Source organism: Strix aluco, chromosome 23, assembly GCF_031877795.1.
Source record: "Strix aluco isolate bStrAlu1 chromosome 23, bStrAlu1.hap1, whole genome shotgun sequence".
Taxonomy (NCBI): Eukaryota; Metazoa; Chordata; class Aves; order Strigiformes; family Strigidae; genus Strix; species Strix aluco.
In genome coordinates, this window is record NC_133953.1 from 3741821 (window position 1) to 3761826 (window position 20006).

Below are 20006 nucleotides of genomic sequence, written 5' to 3' on the forward strand. Positions count from 1 at the left end.
TGTCCTGACCGTGTCCCCTTCCTCCCGTGCTCGCCCAGGGGAGAACGCCTGCATCACCAAGCCCTGCAGCCTGCTCTGCCTGCCCAAGTCGAACAACGGCAGGAGCTGCAAGTGCCCCGAGGGGGTGTCCAGCACCGTGCTGCCCACGGGGGAGGTGAAGTGTGACTGTCCTCATGGCTACATCATGAAGAACAACACTTGCATAAAGGAAGGTAAAACCACGCTCGGTTCTTGCTGCTGCTTTTTGTTGAGAGGAGGTTTCTACCGTTGTGAAAGGTCAGCATGACCTTTCCGCTGCCCTTTGGGCGAGGAGGAGCACGACCTGTCTTCTGAAAGTGCGGTGTCACGCCTCATGCCAGCTTGTTTTTGTTTTCCCTTTTGCACCAGAAAACACGTGTCTGCCGAACCAGTACAGATGCTTCAATGGGAACTGCATAAACAGCATTTGGCAGTGTGACAACGATAATGACTGTGGGGACATGAGCGATGAGAAGAACTGCCGTAAGTGTCCTGCGCTGGCATTCGCCCGTCCAAATTTAGATGTCTGCTGTGTCAGCACTGCACCTGAGCCAATGGTCTACGCTCCCTTCGTACTCATGGAGAGCGAGAGGCGCTCTGGGGGTGCAGCTCCTCTCCTCCTTTGGGAGACATCCAAAGCCGATCGGATGAGTTGCGTCCTGCAAGGGCCAATATCTCCCCCTTGACCCGCTCAGGTGTAAATGTCTAAAATTCATTGAGTCTGATGCCAGCTCTCATGTGAGGGTGTGTGCCTCTTGCATTAATTGTCTTCTGAGGCTAATTGAGGGTGCAGCCAATGCTGAGGAAAAGAGTGCAGATAAAAAGTGACTTTCTGTCTGCATCATACGGACATGGGCCTCGTGTTGAGCTAATAAATCAAGTTCACACATTAAACATGGAGGTCGCCTTTTCCAGTAAAATTAGGGACCACCAGTGCATGCAGGAGGGGCAGATGTTCCACAGCTGTGCAGCGTCTGAAGGGTTTGGATTAGTGTGCCATGGAAGAAGGGCTGGGTTTAAAGTTAGGAATCGGTGGAGGACCAGGTGTTCCTGGAGAGATGCCATTTATGCCTGTTTTGTACTGATAAGGAGCTTATTTTCCTGCCAACATTGAGATACCAGTCAACAGAGTCCAAGTTTGAGTTCATTGCCTGGCTCCCGGTGAGGGAAAGCCTCTGTGGCTACCTGTTCCTCTGCGGGGGCTCGCTGGGGGGTCACCAGATTGGCACAGGGATGCTGCCTTGGGTAGCAATGCTCATGGCCAGCTTTTCCCCTCCTTTGGCTGCCCTGTCTCATCCCACCATTTGTGGTTGCAAGGCCCCTTTGTGGGCACCAGGCAGCTCTCCAGCCTCGGCTTCCTTGCTCCCTGGCCGGGAGGCACTGCCCCTGGGTTGTGAGTGGACACGACGGTGGCAGGAGCTTTCGTCCAGATCCCAGACAAACAGCTAACCCCTCTCTGCTCTGCTTTACACAGAGTGCTTAATAATGACATTAAAACAGGATAGCAGTAACTCAGGCTGCATTGAGCAAAGCGTGCAGGATGCTGTCCCTCTCCCTTCGCTTCCCTGCACTGAATACACACACTCGGGCAACAGAAACCATTTTCTAACCACCACCTTAATCTCCTCCTCCTCCTCCCCGCTGCATTAGCCACCACCGTGTGCGACGCCGACACCCAGTTCCGCTGCCAGGGCTCGGGGACCTGCATCCCACTGTCCTACAAATGTGACCTGGAGGACGACTGCGGGGACAACAGCGATGAAAGTCACTGTGGTGAGTGCCCTCACCCAAACCTCCTTCCCTGTCCCTGTGCGAGGGTGCTGCTTGTAGACGCTGGAGGGCAGGGCAGTGCTTCAGCAGATATCCCTGTTTATCCTGGCTAACGGCCGCCTCCTCCCATCATTTACTGGGAAATGAGGGACAGAAGAGAGCGAGGCCATGCGCTGGTTCTCCCCCTCGCTGTGGTCCGGCCGGCAAACTTCTGTGCTGTTATCATCCGTCTCTCCCGCTCTGCTGCTTGGGTACTCCTGTGACCTGAAGCTAAATGTTCGGTGGAGATTACAAGCTGACCTTGGGCAGCTGCCCAGCCAGCGCACGGGAGGCGTGGGTTGCTCCATGGTGCCATGTTTGTGGCCATCCACCCCCGGCTCGGCTGTTTGGAATGAAGGAGAAAAGAGGCTGGCAAACAGCAAGGCAGTAGCTCGTGGTCGTTCAGGGCTAGGGATGAGGCAGGAAAACATAATTTCAGCGTGAGTCTGCTTTGCTGGGCTGTCTAGTCTGTCACCTCTGAGATATCAGCCTCCTCTCCTCAGTCAATAGCCCATGTGAAGCTTTTCTCCTCCTCTCCCCTAGCCCCACAACATCTGAACTGCGTGTGCTTGTTTGCAGAGGCTCACCAGTGTAGAAACGACGAATTCAGCTGCAGCTCAGGGATGTGCATTCGTCTCTCCTGGATGTGTGATGGTGATAACGATTGCAGGGACTGGTCTGATGAAGCAAACTGCACTGGTAAGCACTTCGATGCGATCGATAATCTCCTGTTGCAAACGCTCATTATTTACAGCCTGAGGTGCTGTGAGACATGAGCCAACATCTTGTGCCTCAGTTTCCCTGCTTGTTAGCTGAACCACCCAGCGGGCAGCCAGGCAGCCTGCAGCTCCCCTCGGGGTGACGCAGTGCTCCAAAAAACAAAGGGTTTCTTTCCTCCAGTGCCTTCCGCAGGCCTGAGGGCTCACTGTGAATTTGCTGACAGCTTTGCAGTGCTTGCACGGTGATCCAGCTTTGCTTTTTCCTTGCAAGATTGCACTGACAGGCATGCCTTGCTGCAGTCACCACAGGGCCCTCCACCTGCAGCGTACCAGCCGGTGGCAGCCGTGCCTTTGAAGCTCTGTTGAATGCAGAAGCAGGTCTGTAGCTGCTGGGCAGCCAAAGGATGCTTCTGCCCAAAAAGGGCTCCCTCATTGCACAGAGGCAGCGAGCAGGCCAGCGTGCACTGATCACATTTCACAGCTTAAACTCTGACCGTTTTCTTGGCGTTAAATACATTGCAGAAAACAGGCATGTTTTTGCAGCTTCTCCACAATTAATTGATCTGAGGGAGAGGCAGATTTAGTTTGGGAAGTGACTCCTCCTCTAGAAGCCTCACTTTGCTCCGTGGGTTTGCAAATCTAAAGAGTATGGAGTCACACGTGGAAGATCCGCTCTTGTTTTTGCTTACAACTCGTATTGATGCAACCTGGTTGCCAGAAATAATATTGTTCCTCGTTTACGCCTCCTGTGCAGCAAGTCCTACCCCTGTGAGCCTCATTCTCTGTTTGCAGTTGAAAGTCACAACACTCAACTGTCCTCAGCTCCCTCGGCAGTGTCCTGAAGTTAACAGTCAGGGCCTTTTTCTCATTAGAAAAGACAACAGATAACAATGTGTTGGTCTTTTCCATTGGAAGCAAACTAAAAAACAACCAGGCCAAAAAAGCAAAGTATTTGCATGAGAAGAGAGTTCTGAGAGTAGGCGGTGCCTCAGGTGATCAGTGAAAGATGTAAGATCATACTTGTAAAGCAATACACGGGATATTTCAAGGTAAAAGCAGTGCTTTCCATGCTACGTGGCTGAGATCAGCCCATCAGAGCAGACGGGCTGATGGGGCCGGGGGAGCCCCGAGAGCCCCCGGGGCTACAGGCAGCAGCTTTGCTCTGGCTGCAGCTCCGTAGCCGCTGGGACAGAGCGGGGCTAGCTGGGCTAGCTGCTGGCTTGGGGCTGGCACGAGGATCTAGGAGATCCCTCTCAGGCCTCTGGGCTCCTGTGTGCTCACCCCCTGTGGCATTTGCCGTGCCTCGAGCATATGGGGTAGCGCGGAGGATCCTGGTCGTTAGTATTCTGAGTGCGTGGCTATATAAGAAGGTTTAATTTATATTGGTATCACTTATCTCTCATATGAGTTTCTCCAGAGAGAATTGCTACAGGAAAGGAACCTACTTCAAAAAGCGTATCGGGTTTGTAAAGCCTAAGGTTGAAATTATCTAAGAGGATCACAATTATTTGAGAAACATTTCATCTGACTTCACCAGCTGCAATTATTGCTCTTATCTAAAATAATTACATTTCACGCTGAATACCTAATAGAATATTACTGCCACAAGATTGTAGTATTTTGAAATATCTGCAGGAGTGTGTCACTCGCTAACCGAAAATTCAGTAGCATGCAATTTAATTAAGTTGAACATTGCTTTTCTTCTCAGCAACGACGAGTGCTCTCCTGGTTGAAGTGCGGTATTTGTCTCTAAAGTGACAACATAGACTAAGCTTCAACCAGGATACCCCACAGGCAGATATTTTTGTGACAGGAGCCTAAGGAAAGCCAGGGCCCTTCTCCCTTGGAAACCCAAGATTTGTATTTCTAATTTGCTTTGGCAACGTGAAAAAGCGTTGCCTGCCTTAATTAAAGGCTGTCTCTGAGCCTGTCCTGCCCTGCATGGGGGACCCTGCTGCTCCACCCAGGCTTGGTTGCTCGCTGTGATGTTTCTTGCCGTCTCCGGCCAGATGCCACCACTGTCACCTTTGCCCACACACACCAAGAACAGAGATCAAAAGGGAAAAAGGCTCCTGACTGGGAGAGCTTTGGGAGGGCTCACTAGCCTCCAAAAGCCATCCCTGAGACCCAGCAGGCTGTGAGCAAGTGTGGCACGGAGAGGAAAAGACCACGGTGTGCCCCAGGGAGAACCTGGACTCCCGGCACTCTCTTGCCTGGGGTGCACGGGGTGGTGGCTTGTGCCATGGCGTGAAGTCCTGGTGCAGGGGGAGGGAGCTGGGGTGCGTGGTGGCGGGGCCGGGCTCGAGGCGTCCCACGCTCAGGCGGTGCCCCCGCTCTGGTTTCAGCAGTATATCACACCTGCGAGGCCTCCAGCTTCCAGTGCCAGAACGGCCACTGCATCCCGCAGCGCTGGGCCTGCGACGGCGACGCCGACTGCCAGGATGGCTCCGACGAGGACCCTGCCAACTGCGGTAACGCCTGCGGAGGGGGCTCTGGCGCGGGGTGGGGGGTGTTTCTACAAACTCACTGAGAGAAACCTGCGGTGAACTCAGGGGGTTGATTCCCATCCCTCCAAAAGCAGGCAGACGCAGGGAGAAGGCAGCTGGGGCCGTGCCGTGGCTTTTTGTAGCGAACTAAAGGCAGCTTTAAAAACCCACACAGCGTCCACCCAATTCTGAATTTCAGAAAAGAAGTGCAACGGCTTCCAGTGCCCGAACGGCACTTGCATCCCAACCAGCAAACACTGCGACGGCATCAACGACTGCTCCGACGCCTCGGACGAGCAGCACTGTGGTGAGTACCGGGGCCCTGGCAGCGAGGGCCGACAGCCTTCATGGTCTGCCAGAGCCTGTCTCGCTGGGAGAAAAGCCCTGGTGGGATAATGGGAAAGCCTTAGTTAGCATTCACGAGCCCCCTGGGAAATCAGCTGGTCTGCCAGCGTCAGCAAAAGGCATAGAAGGCAGGGCTGTGAGGGGCAGGGAGGGCGTTCAGGGAGGTGACCAAATCCTTCCTGATGCCTGTGCCAACCCGCTTGCACCCCGACGTGAGCGAGGGCAGCCTGGGCAGGGACAGAGCGTGAGCAATTTCTCTTGGAAGCCTCCTGTAACTTCCTGAAATCCGGCTGCTGCGCTCAGGTCTGTGCAGCCCGCAGCGGGTGGCATTCCTGCTGTCGAGGACAGCGGAGGTGCCATCCCCTCCCCTCCCCTTCCTCCAGAACCCCTGTGCACCCGCTACATGGATTTCGTGTGCAAGAACCGGCAGCAGTGCTTGTTCCACTCCATGGTGTGCGATGGCATCATCCAGTGTCGAGATGGATCAGATGAAGATGCCAGCTATGCTGGCTGCTGTAAGTGTGCTACTGTGCATCTTTGCAAAAGGAGGGATAGAGAATGAAACCAGAGGCATGGAGAGGAGAGTGCATTCTCCAGGGTACCAGAAAGATGCCAGATCTCCTAAGAGGTGGCTCTGTACTGTAACGCTCTGCTTATAAACCCATGTCTGCCTCTGAGCGTGCTCCTTCCTTCCTCCTCAATGATGAGCTTCCCTCAAGCCCTTGGTCTTTACACCAAACCTCTGATGTCCCTCTGTGCCGCCCTGCAGCCCAGGACCCCGAGTTCCACCGAACCTGTGACCAGTTCAGCTTCCAGTGCCAGAATGGCGTGTGCATCAGCCTGGTGTGGAAGTGCGATGGGATGGATGACTGTGGCGACTACTCTGATGAAGCAAACTGTGGTGAGCAGTACCTCAGGGTCTCCTGTCATTGTAGTCCCAGCCTCCTCTGAATTTCAGGAGCAGAGAGTTCTGGCTTCTTCATGTTTTACATACACACTGACGTGTGTAGCATTCCACTTGCACATTGCAGTGTCTTACATGGAGATGAGTATCATTTTCCTCATATTGCAAGTAGGTGAACTGAAGCACAATGAAAAATCCGATCTGGCTGGCACATCCTGTGCTTGACTAAGTCATATGTGACCATATTTACTCCACAGATCCCCAGCCCAAAGCAGACAGGCAGTTTTCAGCCAAACTCAATATTTACCACTGTTCCCTGGGTAGCTGTAGGAGCTGTACCCAGCCAGATGAAGCAGTTGCATCTTCATTTCAGAGTTGCAGGTTTTGCTTCTCCATTTCTGCCATGCTCTGTCTGAACGTTGCTGTCAGCTCTGGTTCTGAGATCAGAGGTGGTGTCTGGCCATGAAGCATCCAGCACACAGACATAATAGTGGTGGCACCAGGCTCATGAGGAATGGGGATGCTGGAGATGGAAGAGAAAGGACCCTGTTTAGGCAGATAGACAGGGTGATGCTCTCTGGGCCAGCCGTAGCCCGACCTGAGACACTCCCACACCTCAGCTGTGCTGAAGACTGCTGAGCTAACGCTGAGGCTCACAGGACTCTCCTCTCATTGTCAGAAAACCCAACAGAGGCCCCAAACTGCTCCCGGTACTACCAGTTCCAGTGCGGGAATGGGCACTGCATCCCCAACCGGTGGAAGTGTGATGAGGAGAACGACTGTGGGGACTGGTCCGACGAGAAGGACTGCGAGGGTAAGGGCACACGGCACTCTGCTGCCAGAGCCCTGGCCGAGGCTGGGCTGCGGCTGCTGAAGCACCGCTGTCACCATCAGCTGCCTTCCCTCAGGGCTGCCTGGGACAGCCTGCACCAGCCCCCCTGACTCCAAAAATCCCCAGTGAGTGGGCTGAGCGAGCATTCTGATGCACCTTTTTATTCCGTGTTTTTGGAAATCCTCATTAGGAGAAATGCAGATACAACCAGATGAAAACATTGGGCTTGTAATGCCTTGCCTGCTCCCCACTTCCCTCCGCTGGTCGTGGCTCTCAGGCTGCTGGCACCAGGCACAGCCTGCCCGCAGCAGCCGGGATCTCAGATGAGCTCTCCCTGGTGTATTTTTAGGTTCTCCAGTTCATCCCGTTACCACATCGGTCCCACCGACGTGTTTACCGAACCACTTCCGCTGCAACAGTGGCGCCTGCATCGTGAACAGCTGGGTCTGCGACGGCTACAAGGACTGCATCGACGGCTCCGACGAGGAAGCCTGCCCTACTTCACGTAAGCTTTTCTCTTCCTCACCCCATTCCTTTCTCTGCAGGATCACATCTGCAAGGACTGTCGGCCTTTCAGGCTCAGAGCCTTGCCAGATTACAGGGTTAAATTACACCGTGGTGTAAAAGCCCACCGTCTCCTCTCTCCCTGGGGTCAGACCCCCTGCCACCAGCTGGGACACGGCTCCGGCCTCTCAGGAGGCAGGAATTACTGCCACAGGTCCCTGCTCAAATGCTGTTGGGTCTGAGACTGTAAGATCACGGAGAGGGGGCTGCAGGGTGGTTTTTCAGCTCACACCTACACTGAAGGTAAAAGAGGGTCTTTTTCCTGCTGCGGTCCTTGGCTTGCCAAGCTCTGAGCTGGTGCAGGACAGCCCCTGCAAACCAGGTGCTTTTCCAGCCCTCTGCAGTCAGGAGAGAGGATGGCTGAGGCATCCCCCCAGCAGAAACCATCTACCTGCTAGATGGGAAGAGATTGCCATCTAGTGGAGTCGGGACCTGGGGACAGGTTTCGGTCCCTCCCGGTGGCAGCTTGGCCTGGCCCTGCCTTGGGTGGTTTCCTGACTGGCTGGTGTGTGCAGGACCCAACGTGACTGTCACCTCCCCGGCGCTGCCTGGCCGCTGCAGCAGGTTCGAGTTTGAGTGCGAGCAGCTGCACAAGTGCATCCCCAACTGGAAGCGGTGCGACGGCCTGCGGGACTGCCAGGACGGCACGGACGAGAGGAGCTGCCGTAAGTGCGGGCAGGGCAGAGCGGCTCGCCGGGCTCTTGCCCCTGGGAGAAACTTTGTGAGGATGGGGGAGCCACCGAGGAGTTTTACTGCTGGTGAAATCCTTGCAGTAAACGCAGCATTACGCTAAAAAAAAAATACAAATCCAAACCACCAGTGCCATTCCAGTTGTTTTCCGTGGGATAAGCTCCAGGTTCTTCTGATTCCACCATACCAGAAGATGCAGCCACCCAGCATCACGCCTGCTTTTGAAGCAGCACTGGCACTGCAAACGGCCCAGTGCTGGTGAGGGAACTTCCCTGCCTTGAGTCCTGAAACCGTTCTGCCTCTTTCAGCTACTCACAGCACCCTGTCGTGCCCTAATGGTTATAAATGCGAGGACGGAGAGGCCTGCATCATGGTGACAGAGCGGTGTGATGGATATCTGGACTGCTCAGACAGCAGCGATGAGAGTAACTGTACCGGTAAGAAGCAGCAGCCCTCTCCCATTTCTCACACCCTGCTCTGTGTTAGCATGCAGAGGTGCTCTCCTGGATACATGACTGTTCATTCACAACATCCTACACGCATCTGCCTCTGTTCAGTTGTCCAAGCTACCTCCTCACCCATTTATAACCAGCTGGGACAAACTTCCCAGACAGCTTCTGCACTGACAATTTGTCTTCCAGCAGCCTCAGACACAGAAAAACAACTTTAGGATGGGTAGGAGCAAAGCTGTCTATTTTACGTGGCCCACGGGTGAAGCAATAGTCTCCAGCTCTGTCTTCCTTTGCAAGGTGACCCTGGGAGCTGTGGCACGTGCCCTGCTGCCGTCGCTGGTCCTCCCACATGGCCTGTGGTGGCCCTGCGGAGGCAGGCGGGACGCAGGCAGCAGCCCGCCCTGGGCAGATAACAGCGATCGATCGCTGTCTCTGGCCAGCCATGAGATTCAGCTGCTTTCCCGCTGCACTGCTTGGGGGTTTGAGCATCAATCAGGTTTTAGTTCTTTAATTAAATATTGATTGGGAGAGGCTAGCAGGTTCAGGAGAGCGGGAAGGAGCTGCCGAGATTCACAGCTTGGCTGCCACGCCGAGGGGAAACCATCTCTTTTCCCTCGGATAGCGTGTCCAGCCGTGCCTGTCTGCAGACTCACATGCCTGCTGGGTTTCATTTCCAGTTGGTTAGGGAAAGCAAAGCAGCAGCAGTTTGGCTCCGCTCTGCTTGGTTTCTGTACAGCCCTGGGATGGAAGCTGAGCATCAGAGCAGGGCCAGACCGCGGCGTTTGGATGTGGCTCTGACTCGTGGTCCCCTGGAGGGAGAGAGCAGGGAACGGCCTGGCGGGAGCAGGGCATGGATTTGGGCCATTTCCAGCAAGCACCTCCAGTCCCCACCACTGCCAGCGCTGGATTTCACAGTGTCCTTATCCCCTAAATGCCTTTCCCAAGGTCAGGCAGTAATTCAACTGCAGAGCTCGCATCAAGGCAGTCCCCAGACTGCTGCCTTAATTACCAGCCTGTGCTTGGGTCCTGCTGAACGCGAGATGTGATAAGGAAAACCACGCAAAGGCAGGCCCTGGGTGGCTTACACTGACAGCACGGGTTCGTCGCATGAGTAGAGGAGTGACTGGGCTTGCACTGATCAGTTTGTGCTCATACACTTCCAAAATGATGTTGAAGAGTATTTCATTAACAGCCACACTTTATCTTTCCTTAGGGGAAAGGGGATGCTTGCATGATGCTGCATAAAGACAGCCAAGGCATTCTGGGGAGAACTGAGAGCACCAGGGGTGTGTTCCTGCTCTGAACAGCCCCCTCGTCTCCACTGATAACACCCACCTAAATTACATGGCTAATTTGAATGGTGCAGATACTCCCTTTGCTCATACTACTGTTTCTACCTCCGCACGTTGTTTGTGCTACGAATGTAACTCCTCTTTCTGTTCTGGGCAAAGGGCTTGTTTCCCTCCGATAGACTAACTTTTCCCATTGCCTGCTTAGATGACACAATCGTGTACAAAGTCCAGAACCTCCAGTGGACGGCCGATTTCTCCGGCGATGTCACTCTGACGTGGGCTCGGCCGAAGAGAATGTCCTCGACCTCCTGTGTCTACAACGTCTATTACAGGTACAGCACCTGTTGCACTGCGTGGCCCGCTGCTATTCCTAGCAAGTAAATGCTAAAACCATGAGCACAGGTATCAGTGTGCCCATGTTTACAGCAAAGTACCGTACAGAATCAGGCCTGAAAGACTGACAGCTGTGCAGTCTAGTTCTGCTTGGAAATCGTCTCATACTTGCTTGCAGAGGAGACCCAAAATAGCTGTAACTAGGGGGCATTTGTGAAAAGCTGTATTTGCTTACTCGGTGATTGTTTACTCAGACAGTAATGTAGCTATATTCGGGGGTTTTTCCACTTGGGTCTTGTTTTTGTGGGACTGCTAACAAAAGAACAAAGTCAAGAAATTAGAGCACAGCAGTTATAGAATACCTCAGAGGACGGTGCTTATAAGTCACTAAGGTATGTTTAGTTCAGGCTTTAGAGAGCATCTTTTCAAGCCAGTGGTGTGGCTTTACTGAAAAGAAAACTAAGCAGCAAGCTCTTAACATACAGATAGATGGTTTCACCCTTCGTTAGTAAACACTGTCCTGACCAGAGGGGTGTGACTCTCTCATGCAGGATGGTTGGTGAAAGCATTTGGAAGATTTTGGAAACCCACAGCAACAAAACCAACAGCATTTTGAAAGTCCTCAAGCCTGACTGTACCTATCAGGTGAAAGTCCAAGTGCAGTGTCTCAGCCGAGTCTACAACACCAACGACTTCATCACCCTCCGGACACCCGAAGGATGTAAGCAGACCTGCATGGCTCGTATCAGTGACCTGATGCACGCTGCTTTGGCTTAGAAAGTAGATACTGTGAAGGTATCCCGGTTATGAACAAAAGGAGTCGTTACAGAGGCCTAGGAATGGTGCTGGACTGGGAAGAAGGGCTGCAGGATCCCTGCCTAGAGTCAGTCCTGTGCTGAGTCACCCACCTGCGCTCTTTCTTCTCCCTGACTCGGTGGTTTAGCACCACGGGGAAGTTCATCTGCCCTTACAGCGCGGTGAGGAGCCTGTGGGACTGTTCCGTACCGCACGCAAGGAGCAAGATCGTTCTAGCTGCAGAGTGGAGGTCAGGTTAAGAAAGGGATGCGAAACAAAGCAAAGAGCTTAGCGAAATCCTTGCTTCACTGCAGTTATAAAAAAAGCTTCATTGCTCCAGTGCAGGGGTGAAAAGGCCTCAGGACACAACTGCAGGAGTACAAGGAGCAGCTGAAGGAACTGGGGTTGTTTAGTTTGGAGAAGAGGAGGCTGAGGGGAGACCTCATTGCCCTCTACAACTACCTGAAAGGAGGGTGCAGAGAGCTGGGGATGAGCCTCTTTAACCAAGTAACAAGCGATAGGACAAGAGGTAATGGCCTCAAATTGCGCCAGGGAAGGTTTAGACTAGATATTAGGAAGCATTTCTTTCCAGAAGGGGTTGTTGGGCGTTGGAATGGGCTGCCCAGGGAGGTGGTGGAGTCCCCATCCCTGGAGGTGTTTAAGAGTCGGGTTGACCCAGCGCTTAGGGATATGGTGTAGTTGGGAACTGTCAGTGTTAGGTCAATGGTTGGACTGGATGATCTTCAAGGTCTTTTCCAACCTAGACGATTCTGTGATTCTGTGAGTAAGACATCTCCCATGAGCCAGGACTGCTTGGCCATGGCCCCTCTGTCTCAGCCTTTCAAGGAAACCCTGCTTTTCCCTGTGTGATCCAGACACACAACTCAGACTGTCACTGACACTCTGTTTCTCTCCCTAGTACCAGATGCTCCCTTTAACCTGCAGCTGTCCCTGAAGAAGGAAGCGGAGGGTGTAGTGACGGGCTGCTGGAGTCCCCCCGTGAACCCCCACGGCCTCATACGGGAATTCATCGTGAGTCCTGCTGCCCGGTGGGGCCGAGTCCAGAGCAGCGCTGGGACAGGGAGGGCTGCTGGGGGCTCACAGCAGCATGGGCACAGCTATCTCCGCAGAGGGGGGTGGGCCAGGAGTAGCACATTTTGTAGAGGAAATCTGCTGAGAGCATGGGGCAAGTTGGGAGAAGAAATGCTGCAGGGCTGTGGGTAGCGACACAGCCCTCGAGTTCATACTTTAATTCCCTTTCCAAGCGTTCGTACTTCTTTCTACTGAGATTTTTGACACTGAGGGACCTGTCACCCCGCGGTACTCTTGACTGTGGAGCCCTCATCCCTTGTTTTGATGCTCCTAGGTGGAATACAGCAGGAGTGGATCCAAGGAGTGGTCATCCCTTAGAACCACCAAGAACTGCACTGAGATCAAGAACTTACAGGTCAACACATTATACGCCGTTAGAGTGAGTATTTTCAAAGCTGTATCTGGGCATGCTCTCACTACTTTTCACTAAATGGTCTAAGTCCTGCACAGTCAAGTACTTGCTAAAAAAAGTATGTTGTTAAAATCCTGCCCTTTAATGTCAACCCACAATGGGGGCTTGGAATTTGTGCTGCTAATGTATATAGTTCCAAAGCCTGAGTTAAGGCCCTTGGTTTGTTCCTTCTCCCAGAAGGCCAGGCTGTGTTATGAAATCTGCACTACTAATTGCCCATTCCAATGTCACTGCAAGTGCACTGGATCTGGGCCAGAGATAAATTTGGTCCTTACTGTATCACTGGGAGAAGAACCAGATCTGCCCGTGGGGAAATGTATGCACATGGGAGAAGCTGGGTAATTATAGACACAAGTAACAAGAATAAGAAAAGAAAGTCTGCACAGTGAGCCCTGGGAAATGTCTACTCTGCCATTGTCCATCCTCCCTGTGCTGAATGAGGAGGGTTCTTGGGGGAGTTCACTGGGAGGTGGGATAAATGCCCCCGCCCCCCCCCCGCCCCACCACGAATCAGTATTATTCTCACAGTTGGTTGAAGTGAGTCTTTCCTTCCATGGTGTTCCTTCCCCTACTAATCTGCTCCCAAATAAATCTTTGGACCTAGATTCAGCGCTTGCGTGGACTTCACTGGCATGGTTCTTACCTACACTATGGCTGATGGAGTCCAAAGCTCCTTATCTTGATGGACTCCTTATAAAGATCTCATAAGAGAGCGGTTATCTGCAAAGAGGATGCACCTCCCTCTTAAATTCCTTTAATTGACTTAAAGTAGTCTGCTTTATCTCAGTAATAAGCATTTTATTGCCAAGTAATTAAGCTATTGTTTGCTTCAAAGTCCTTTTCCCATGAGCTCCGCCACGTCCGTAACCTTGCTCTAACCTCGTTCTCTGTTTGCATTATACAATGTTGGCGGCGGACATTTGTTCATATTAACTAACCCTCTTATTTGAAAAGGTTGCTGCGGTAACTAGTCGAGGAGTGGGAAATTGGAGCGATTCCAAATCCATAACCACCGTAAAAGGCAAAGGTAAATGTTGTTGTTTCAGTCAACCCGGACAACGTAGCAAAAAGGCTGAATATAAGCCTGAAGTGTTAGCACCAGCATGTGTAACCACCTCCTCGTTCTTTATTCTTCCCTGTTGAGTGTTTTACACTATTTAACAACTTTGCTGTACCATTTCGCTTAATTTGAGCTGCCTCAAAGTTCAGTGGCAAGTCTAAACGGGTCTCTGACTCTTCCTCTGAACTCTGTGGCAGGTAGGACACATGTACCGCCCTGGAAGTGGGCGAGACGCCTGTCCAGAAGGTGCCCCTCTCTCCTCGACTGCAGATGGATTCCCTCTGACTCGTGTAGGCTAGATCCTACCTTCAGATAGGCAAGACACATTACCACCAACTCCTTCGCTGTCGCAGGCTGAAAGGATGCTTCCTCATTCTTCTTTCTCTTATGATTATGATGGTTTCTGCATCTCACATAGGTTAGACCACCGAAAGACCATCAAGGCTCCCAAGGACTATCACAACATTACAGTAAATAACAGAGTAAATCTTTTCCCTCCAAATGTTTTTTAGAAAAGCCATTTGAAATCATTTCTATTCATGCCAAGTTTTTCTTCCAAACCTATATTCTGATGTCAAAATTGTCTGCTAATTTGTTAGATAAAAGTGCATCCTCACTACGTTGACAAAGGAAGGAAAGAAAACACCATGCTACTAAAATTGCAGGATTCAGATAACGTGAAGTACACGAGTACCTGATGGTTAGAAAAACAGAGGTAGAAAGAACCGTAACAGCTTTCACTTCAGGTTTTGCATGAGTGTTTGGCAGCTGTGCCCAGATCCTCTGAAGGCCAGAAGCCATTAACTGGGATACGAGCTTGTCCCACTGAGTTCAGAAGTAAAATGCCTGTGTCCAGACCTCTCTGCTTTCAGCCTGTGCCGAGCAAGGCACAGATAAGGCAGCTTTTAGATGGTTGACAGAAAAAGTGATGGAGGTACAGCATGTCAGTGCCTCTCTGAGAGGTGTGTGTCTTGGAGACAGGCAGGGTTGGGGCTGGAAAAACGGGGGGTTCCTGGCCTGAGAGCTGGTTGTCGTAATGAAAAGCTGTGTTTTACCTGTCCCCTCTCAGTAAGTATTTGCATTTCTTTGTGCTGCGGTAACAGCTGTTTCTCTCTTTTCTTCCAGTCATTCCTCCGCCTGTCATACACATTGAGAGCTACAGCGAGGACTCCATAAGTTTCAGCCTAAAAATGACTGCTAATATCAAGGTAACACTTTTACTTCTGAAACTAAAATAAAGAAAAAAAGAGGCCTGTGTTGGGTAGATGGTAAATGCTGGATGGGATCAGCTGTCACCTATTTAAGTATTGCAAATACTTTTTGAAACTAGTTATTTCATGCCAAATCATTTCTCCCTGCTCATAAACCACCCCAGCTCGCTTAATTCGGGTGGAGAATACAATGCAAAGACTTTCAGTGGTGACTCTTTCACTGCGTGCAAAAACAGCTGAACGGATAGTTTGTACTGTGTGTCCTTGCTGCTTGACAGGTCAGCGGTTACGTTGTGAACGTCTACTGGACATTTGATACACATAGACAGGAAAAAAGGACTCTGATTATAGAAGGAGAAAAGTCCATCCAAAAAGGTAAATTCTGTGCAAAGTGTGCTTTAGTCGACACCAAATGGAAGGTTTTATGGAAAGCTGTAGGATTCTTTTTTTCTTTTTCGCAACTCTGTTTAGGAGAGAGTAAGTCTGGAGAGGACAAAGCAGCAAATCCTTGGCCCCTGTTTTTAGGACCTGGAGATTTCAAGCCCATTTGGGATTTATCCCCCAGAGCTTCACTAGCCTTTTCTCATCACACGGGATTTTGTTTGTGGTTCCTTATCTGGTCTGCAGAAGGTCAACAATTCTTGGGCTTGTATACAGTACATGTCCCTATTAATCAAATTTCTGTTTGGAAAAATCTCTGGTTTGCAGAGTCTAAATATGGGAAAGCATCCCAATACAGAAAAGCACAGGCTAGGTTTGAGACCAGAGTCCCAGGTGCTTCTGTATAAAGGAAATTACTCAAAATTAATGAAAACACAAACCAAGAGAGGCAGGCTCCTTCCTTAGACTGTTTGATGTCGCTGACCCTTTCCTAGTGCTCTCACCCTGCCATTGCAGTACTTTACCTCACCTAATAGTGCACGTTTCTCTTCTTGCTCAGTGGCAAATTTGACAGCACACACCCCCTATGAAATTTCTGCTTGGGCTAAGACGGAGCTGGGTGACAGCCCTCTGTCTTTTGTACATGTGGTGACCAGTGGGACAAGACCTGCACCGCCAAGTCTCAAAGCCAAGGCCATCAACCAGACTGCGGTGGAGTGCAGCTGGACCGGACCGAGGAATGTCGTAAGACACCGACTCTCTTTTCTCACCAGCTGGGATAGTGTCTAGCTCAGAGCCTCAAAACATGAGCAAAATCTTAGAAGAGGATTATTTGTAGGGATTGAATTGCACGGCCCTGAAAACTTTATGCTCAAAAAATGGGGGAAAGCACTTGCTGCCCCTTAAACAGAATCATTTGTTCAGCCACCGATCGGTGAAGAAGTGGCTCAATACAGATAGCGTGATGCTCCAGGGGTTTTTCAGTTGACTGCTGTGTTATCAGAGCTGAGACCAGGATTTTAGGGTGGGGAGTGCAGCGGTGAGTGGGTAGACTGAACCTGAACTTGGGCAGGAGAGAGTGCCCACAGGAAAAAGGGTCTTTGCGTCATGTCCCTAAAAAGCACCACCCGGTGAAAGTTTGGGTGGGAGCTCCAGCCCTTGCCAAAATCTGTACCGCCCCTGTTGTGCTCTTCCTCCGCAGGTCTATGGCATCTTCTACGCCACATCCTTCCTAGAGCTGTACAGGAGCCCTCACAACACCACCACGACCTCCCACAACATCACGGTGCTCGTGCAGCGGGACGAGCAGTACCTGTTCCTGGTAGGCTCCTTTTCTGTTCCCCCTCCGACCCGCGCTGTGGGCTGTAGTTTGGTACCGAAGGGTGCAGGCACAGTATTAACCGCTGTGTCATCCCTTCAAGGTCCGTGTGATGTCTCCCTACCAAGGGCCACCGTCTGACTACGTCGTGGTGAAGATGATCCCTGACAACCGGCTGCCCCCTCGGCACCTCCACTCAGTGCACACCGGAAAGACGTTCGCGGTCATTAAGTGGGAATCGCCCTACGATTCGCCTGACCAGGACATGGTAATATCTCACAGCGCCTTCTCCTGTCCCTTTGCGTGCAAAACCCTGGCTCAGAGACAGATCCCTGCCCTGCTGCTGATGGAGAACTGAGGCTGAGATCAGGTCTACCCTCTGTCTAGTCATCGGCAAGATGCTGACAGCTCTGAGACCTGCATTTCCTCTTTCCAAATTACTGGCCATTAGCTCAGGCCTATAACATTCATGCTGCATGTAAAAAGAGTCCAGTCTGGGATATCTGTTGCTGTCTGAGTCTGAAAGCAAACTTGGGCATGTGCTAAAACACCTTTCTGGGCTTGGGCTTTGCCCGGTGCCTGGGCACAGCCCGCTGGCCAGCGGGACGGGCGTCAGGCCAGGCGGGCTGCAGGCTCTGCTCCTGCTCCAGCCACGCCGGCGCGGCCCCAACAAAGCCTGGTTCTGTTTTCTGGCCGCTGGCGTATGGTCAGGTCTCGCTCCACTGAAGGCCAGTCATTTTCTCAGCAAGCTTTCCGCTCCTATTCTGGTCCACAGACTTTAACGGCAAAGGTTTAAAGGTATAAATCTTCCCAGCAAAACTGGAAACTTTGAGAGGGCAGGAGTGTACATTGCATCCTTGTGATTCATTAAGAAATACAACCTGAGATTTTCCTCCTCCCCTCATCTGTTCCAGCAACTGCATTTTCTGTATCTGTAAATACTGATCTCGGGCAGGGATCCAGTGTGTCCAGCAAGAGGCTTGAAATCTTACTTCCCAGGCTTTCTGTAGAGTGCAGGCATGTTTTAATTTAAATTTTGTCCCCCCGCATCTAATGTCCTACCATCATATAAGATTGCTAGCAAGTCTGCAGGGAAGTAAGATCTTTCACTGTGTGTGCCTTTCCCCCCACCCTCCAGTTATATGCTGTCGCAGTTAAAGATTTAATAAGAAAAACAGATAAAATCTACAAAGTGAAAACCCGGAACAGCACAGTGGAGTACACCATTAAGAAACTTGAACCGGGAGGCAAATACCACGTGATTGTTCAACTGGGAAACATGAGCAAAGAATCCAGCATGAAGATCAACACAGGTAAAGGGAAGAGGACTGCTGGGTGGGTGCTGGGGTGAGTCCTTGCAGCAGTGTGCGCTGTAGGGAACCCAGCACCCATCCCATGCACCAGCCATCCCACCCCTGCCCTGGTAGGAGGCTGCAGTAGTGTTTCTGCATCGCTCAGTCCTCTCCCACAGCCAGGGCCCGATTCTGAGAGGCCTCCCTGCAGCTCCCGGGGAAGGCAGTTAAACCCCTGAAGAACAGCAGCGGAGAGGAAACCTCTCAAACGACAGCTGGGGAGTTTCTCCTGCCTAGATGGAGATGGGAGAGACACCATGAACTACCATTTATGGTCCTGCCCTAAAAACCCACTGAAAAACTCCTACCAGGTTACATGCCACAGCATCACCTCCTCCGGTACAGCCCTTTTCTAAGCAGAGTATTGTGCTGATCCCTAAAAACTACTAAGTTTCAGAGGTGACCCCATTGCTGTTTCTCAGCCAAAAGAAAAGTGTCATCAGTGTTAAAACCTAACCTGCCTGCCATTTTTTTTTCTCATTTGCAGTTCCACTGTCTGCACCAGATGCCTTAAAAATTATTACAGAAAATGACCATATTCTGCTTTTTTGGAAGAGTTTGGCATTAAAGGAAAGTAATTTCAATGAAAGCCGGGTAAGTCGTGCTGCGTCTCCTGTCCTACAGGCAGTATTTCAGAAAAACCTAGAGCAGAATCACTGCAAGGCTCCTTTCACGGGCTCTTTAAAATATGCCAGTACACTCTGCTCCCCTAAGTGTCCTTGATGAGCCCTCTGTGTAGAGCTCACTTCAATTCCTATCACGACCAAGGCACTAAAGCTGGTAGATCTGATCGGTCACCTTTTAGGAACATAATTATCCGCTTGGAAAAGGTCAGCTGTCACACGTGTGAAAGGACTGGGAATAGGACAAGGCCCAGCCGTGCTGCGAAGCACATCGGTAGCATCTGAGAATTGTCATTATTCAGACTTTGATAGAAAATCTGTGATGTGTTCTCTGTCAGGGCCCGGGCAGGTAGCAAACGGTGCCAAAAAAGACATCACTGTTTTGAGACTGTGTTCTGGGTGGTCTCGGGTGGATGCTAAGAACAGGGTGAACCAGACAGACTGAAATCTCCTCTCCTCCCTGAACTGGCCAAGGTCAGCGCACACTGACGGGGGCGCCTGGAGGAGGCTCCACATTGCTGTCTCCCGGCTGAAAGCCCAACGCGTTTCATCAAGGCTAGATTCAGGAGGAAAAACAAGTTTCAAAGCCCTGTTAAAAGGAGCAAACCTGACCTCTGCAGCCAAGTGATTTGGGGTGTCTTTGTTTTCACAACTCTCAGGGTTATGAGATTCACATGTTTGACAGCTTGATGAACATCACAGCTTATCTCGGGAACACCACAGAAAACTTCTTCAAAGTTTCCAACCTGAAGATTGGTCACAACTATTCATTCACCGTTCAGGCCAGGTGCCTGTACAGCGGGCAGATGTGCGGCGAGCCGGCCACGCTTCTCTATGATGAGCTAGGAACTGGTGAGCCCCTGGCGTTCCCCCATCCTCCTTAACCAAGACTCAGGAAAGCCTCACAGATTCGCTAGAGGAACGTACTGTGGGTTGCAAACGGCGCTTCTCTTCCTCCCTCATCTTAGGTGAAGACTCCTCTGCAGCAAGAGCTGGTAGATCCACAGACGTCGCTGCCATCGTGGTACCGGTGCTGTTCCTGCTGCTGGTGACCCTTGGGATTGGCTTTGTGGTGCTGTACATGAGGCACAGGCGGCTGCAGAACAGCTTCACTGCCTTTGCAAACAGCCACTACAGCTCCCGCCTGGGCTCAGCCATCTTCTCCTCGGGAGATGATTTAGGTACGTAGCCCTTGGTTTCATGCAGTGGCATTTCAGGGCAGCCTTAAGGATGTGAAATCAGTGCAAGACCTAACTTCTCTATCATGCTTTGGCCTGAAAATCCCTGTGGATTTGATCTTAAGAGTACAAAGCTGGCC

General features: G+C 51.5%; 1 protein-coding gene across 1 annotated transcript in view; it reads left to right on the top strand.

Annotated features, from left to right (window-relative positions):
• The window catches only part of SORL1 (sortilin related receptor 1), a 52571-nt gene that overhangs the window by 27278 nt on the left and 5287 nt on the right, over positions 1 to 20006 (top strand). The window contains exons 22-47 of the mRNA XM_074849080.1: positions 39 to 212; positions 388 to 501; positions 1669 to 1791; positions 2407 to 2526; positions 4892 to 5017; positions 5232 to 5339; positions 5761 to 5892; positions 6147 to 6278; positions 6961 to 7095; positions 7463 to 7618; positions 8193 to 8342; positions 8676 to 8804; positions 10317 to 10443; positions 10996 to 11165; positions 12159 to 12271; positions 12606 to 12710; positions 13698 to 13770; positions 14929 to 15011; positions 15293 to 15389; positions 15955 to 16139; positions 16597 to 16716; positions 16817 to 16981; positions 17852 to 18026; positions 18553 to 18659; positions 19348 to 19540; positions 19657 to 19869. Coding sequence (XP_074705181.1) covers positions 39 to 212; positions 388 to 501; positions 1669 to 1791; positions 2407 to 2526; positions 4892 to 5017; positions 5232 to 5339; positions 5761 to 5892; positions 6147 to 6278; positions 6961 to 7095; positions 7463 to 7618; positions 8193 to 8342; positions 8676 to 8804; positions 10317 to 10443; positions 10996 to 11165; positions 12159 to 12271; positions 12606 to 12710; positions 13698 to 13770; positions 14929 to 15011; positions 15293 to 15389; positions 15955 to 16139; positions 16597 to 16716; positions 16817 to 16981; positions 17852 to 18026; positions 18553 to 18659; positions 19348 to 19540; positions 19657 to 19869 — 3525 coding nt within the window. The remainder of the gene's footprint in view (positions 1 to 38; positions 213 to 387; positions 502 to 1668; positions 1792 to 2406; positions 2527 to 4891; positions 5018 to 5231; positions 5340 to 5760; positions 5893 to 6146; positions 6279 to 6960; positions 7096 to 7462; positions 7619 to 8192; positions 8343 to 8675; positions 8805 to 10316; positions 10444 to 10995; positions 11166 to 12158; positions 12272 to 12605; positions 12711 to 13697; positions 13771 to 14928; positions 15012 to 15292; positions 15390 to 15954; positions 16140 to 16596; positions 16717 to 16816; positions 16982 to 17851; positions 18027 to 18552; positions 18660 to 19347; positions 19541 to 19656; positions 19870 to 20006) is intronic.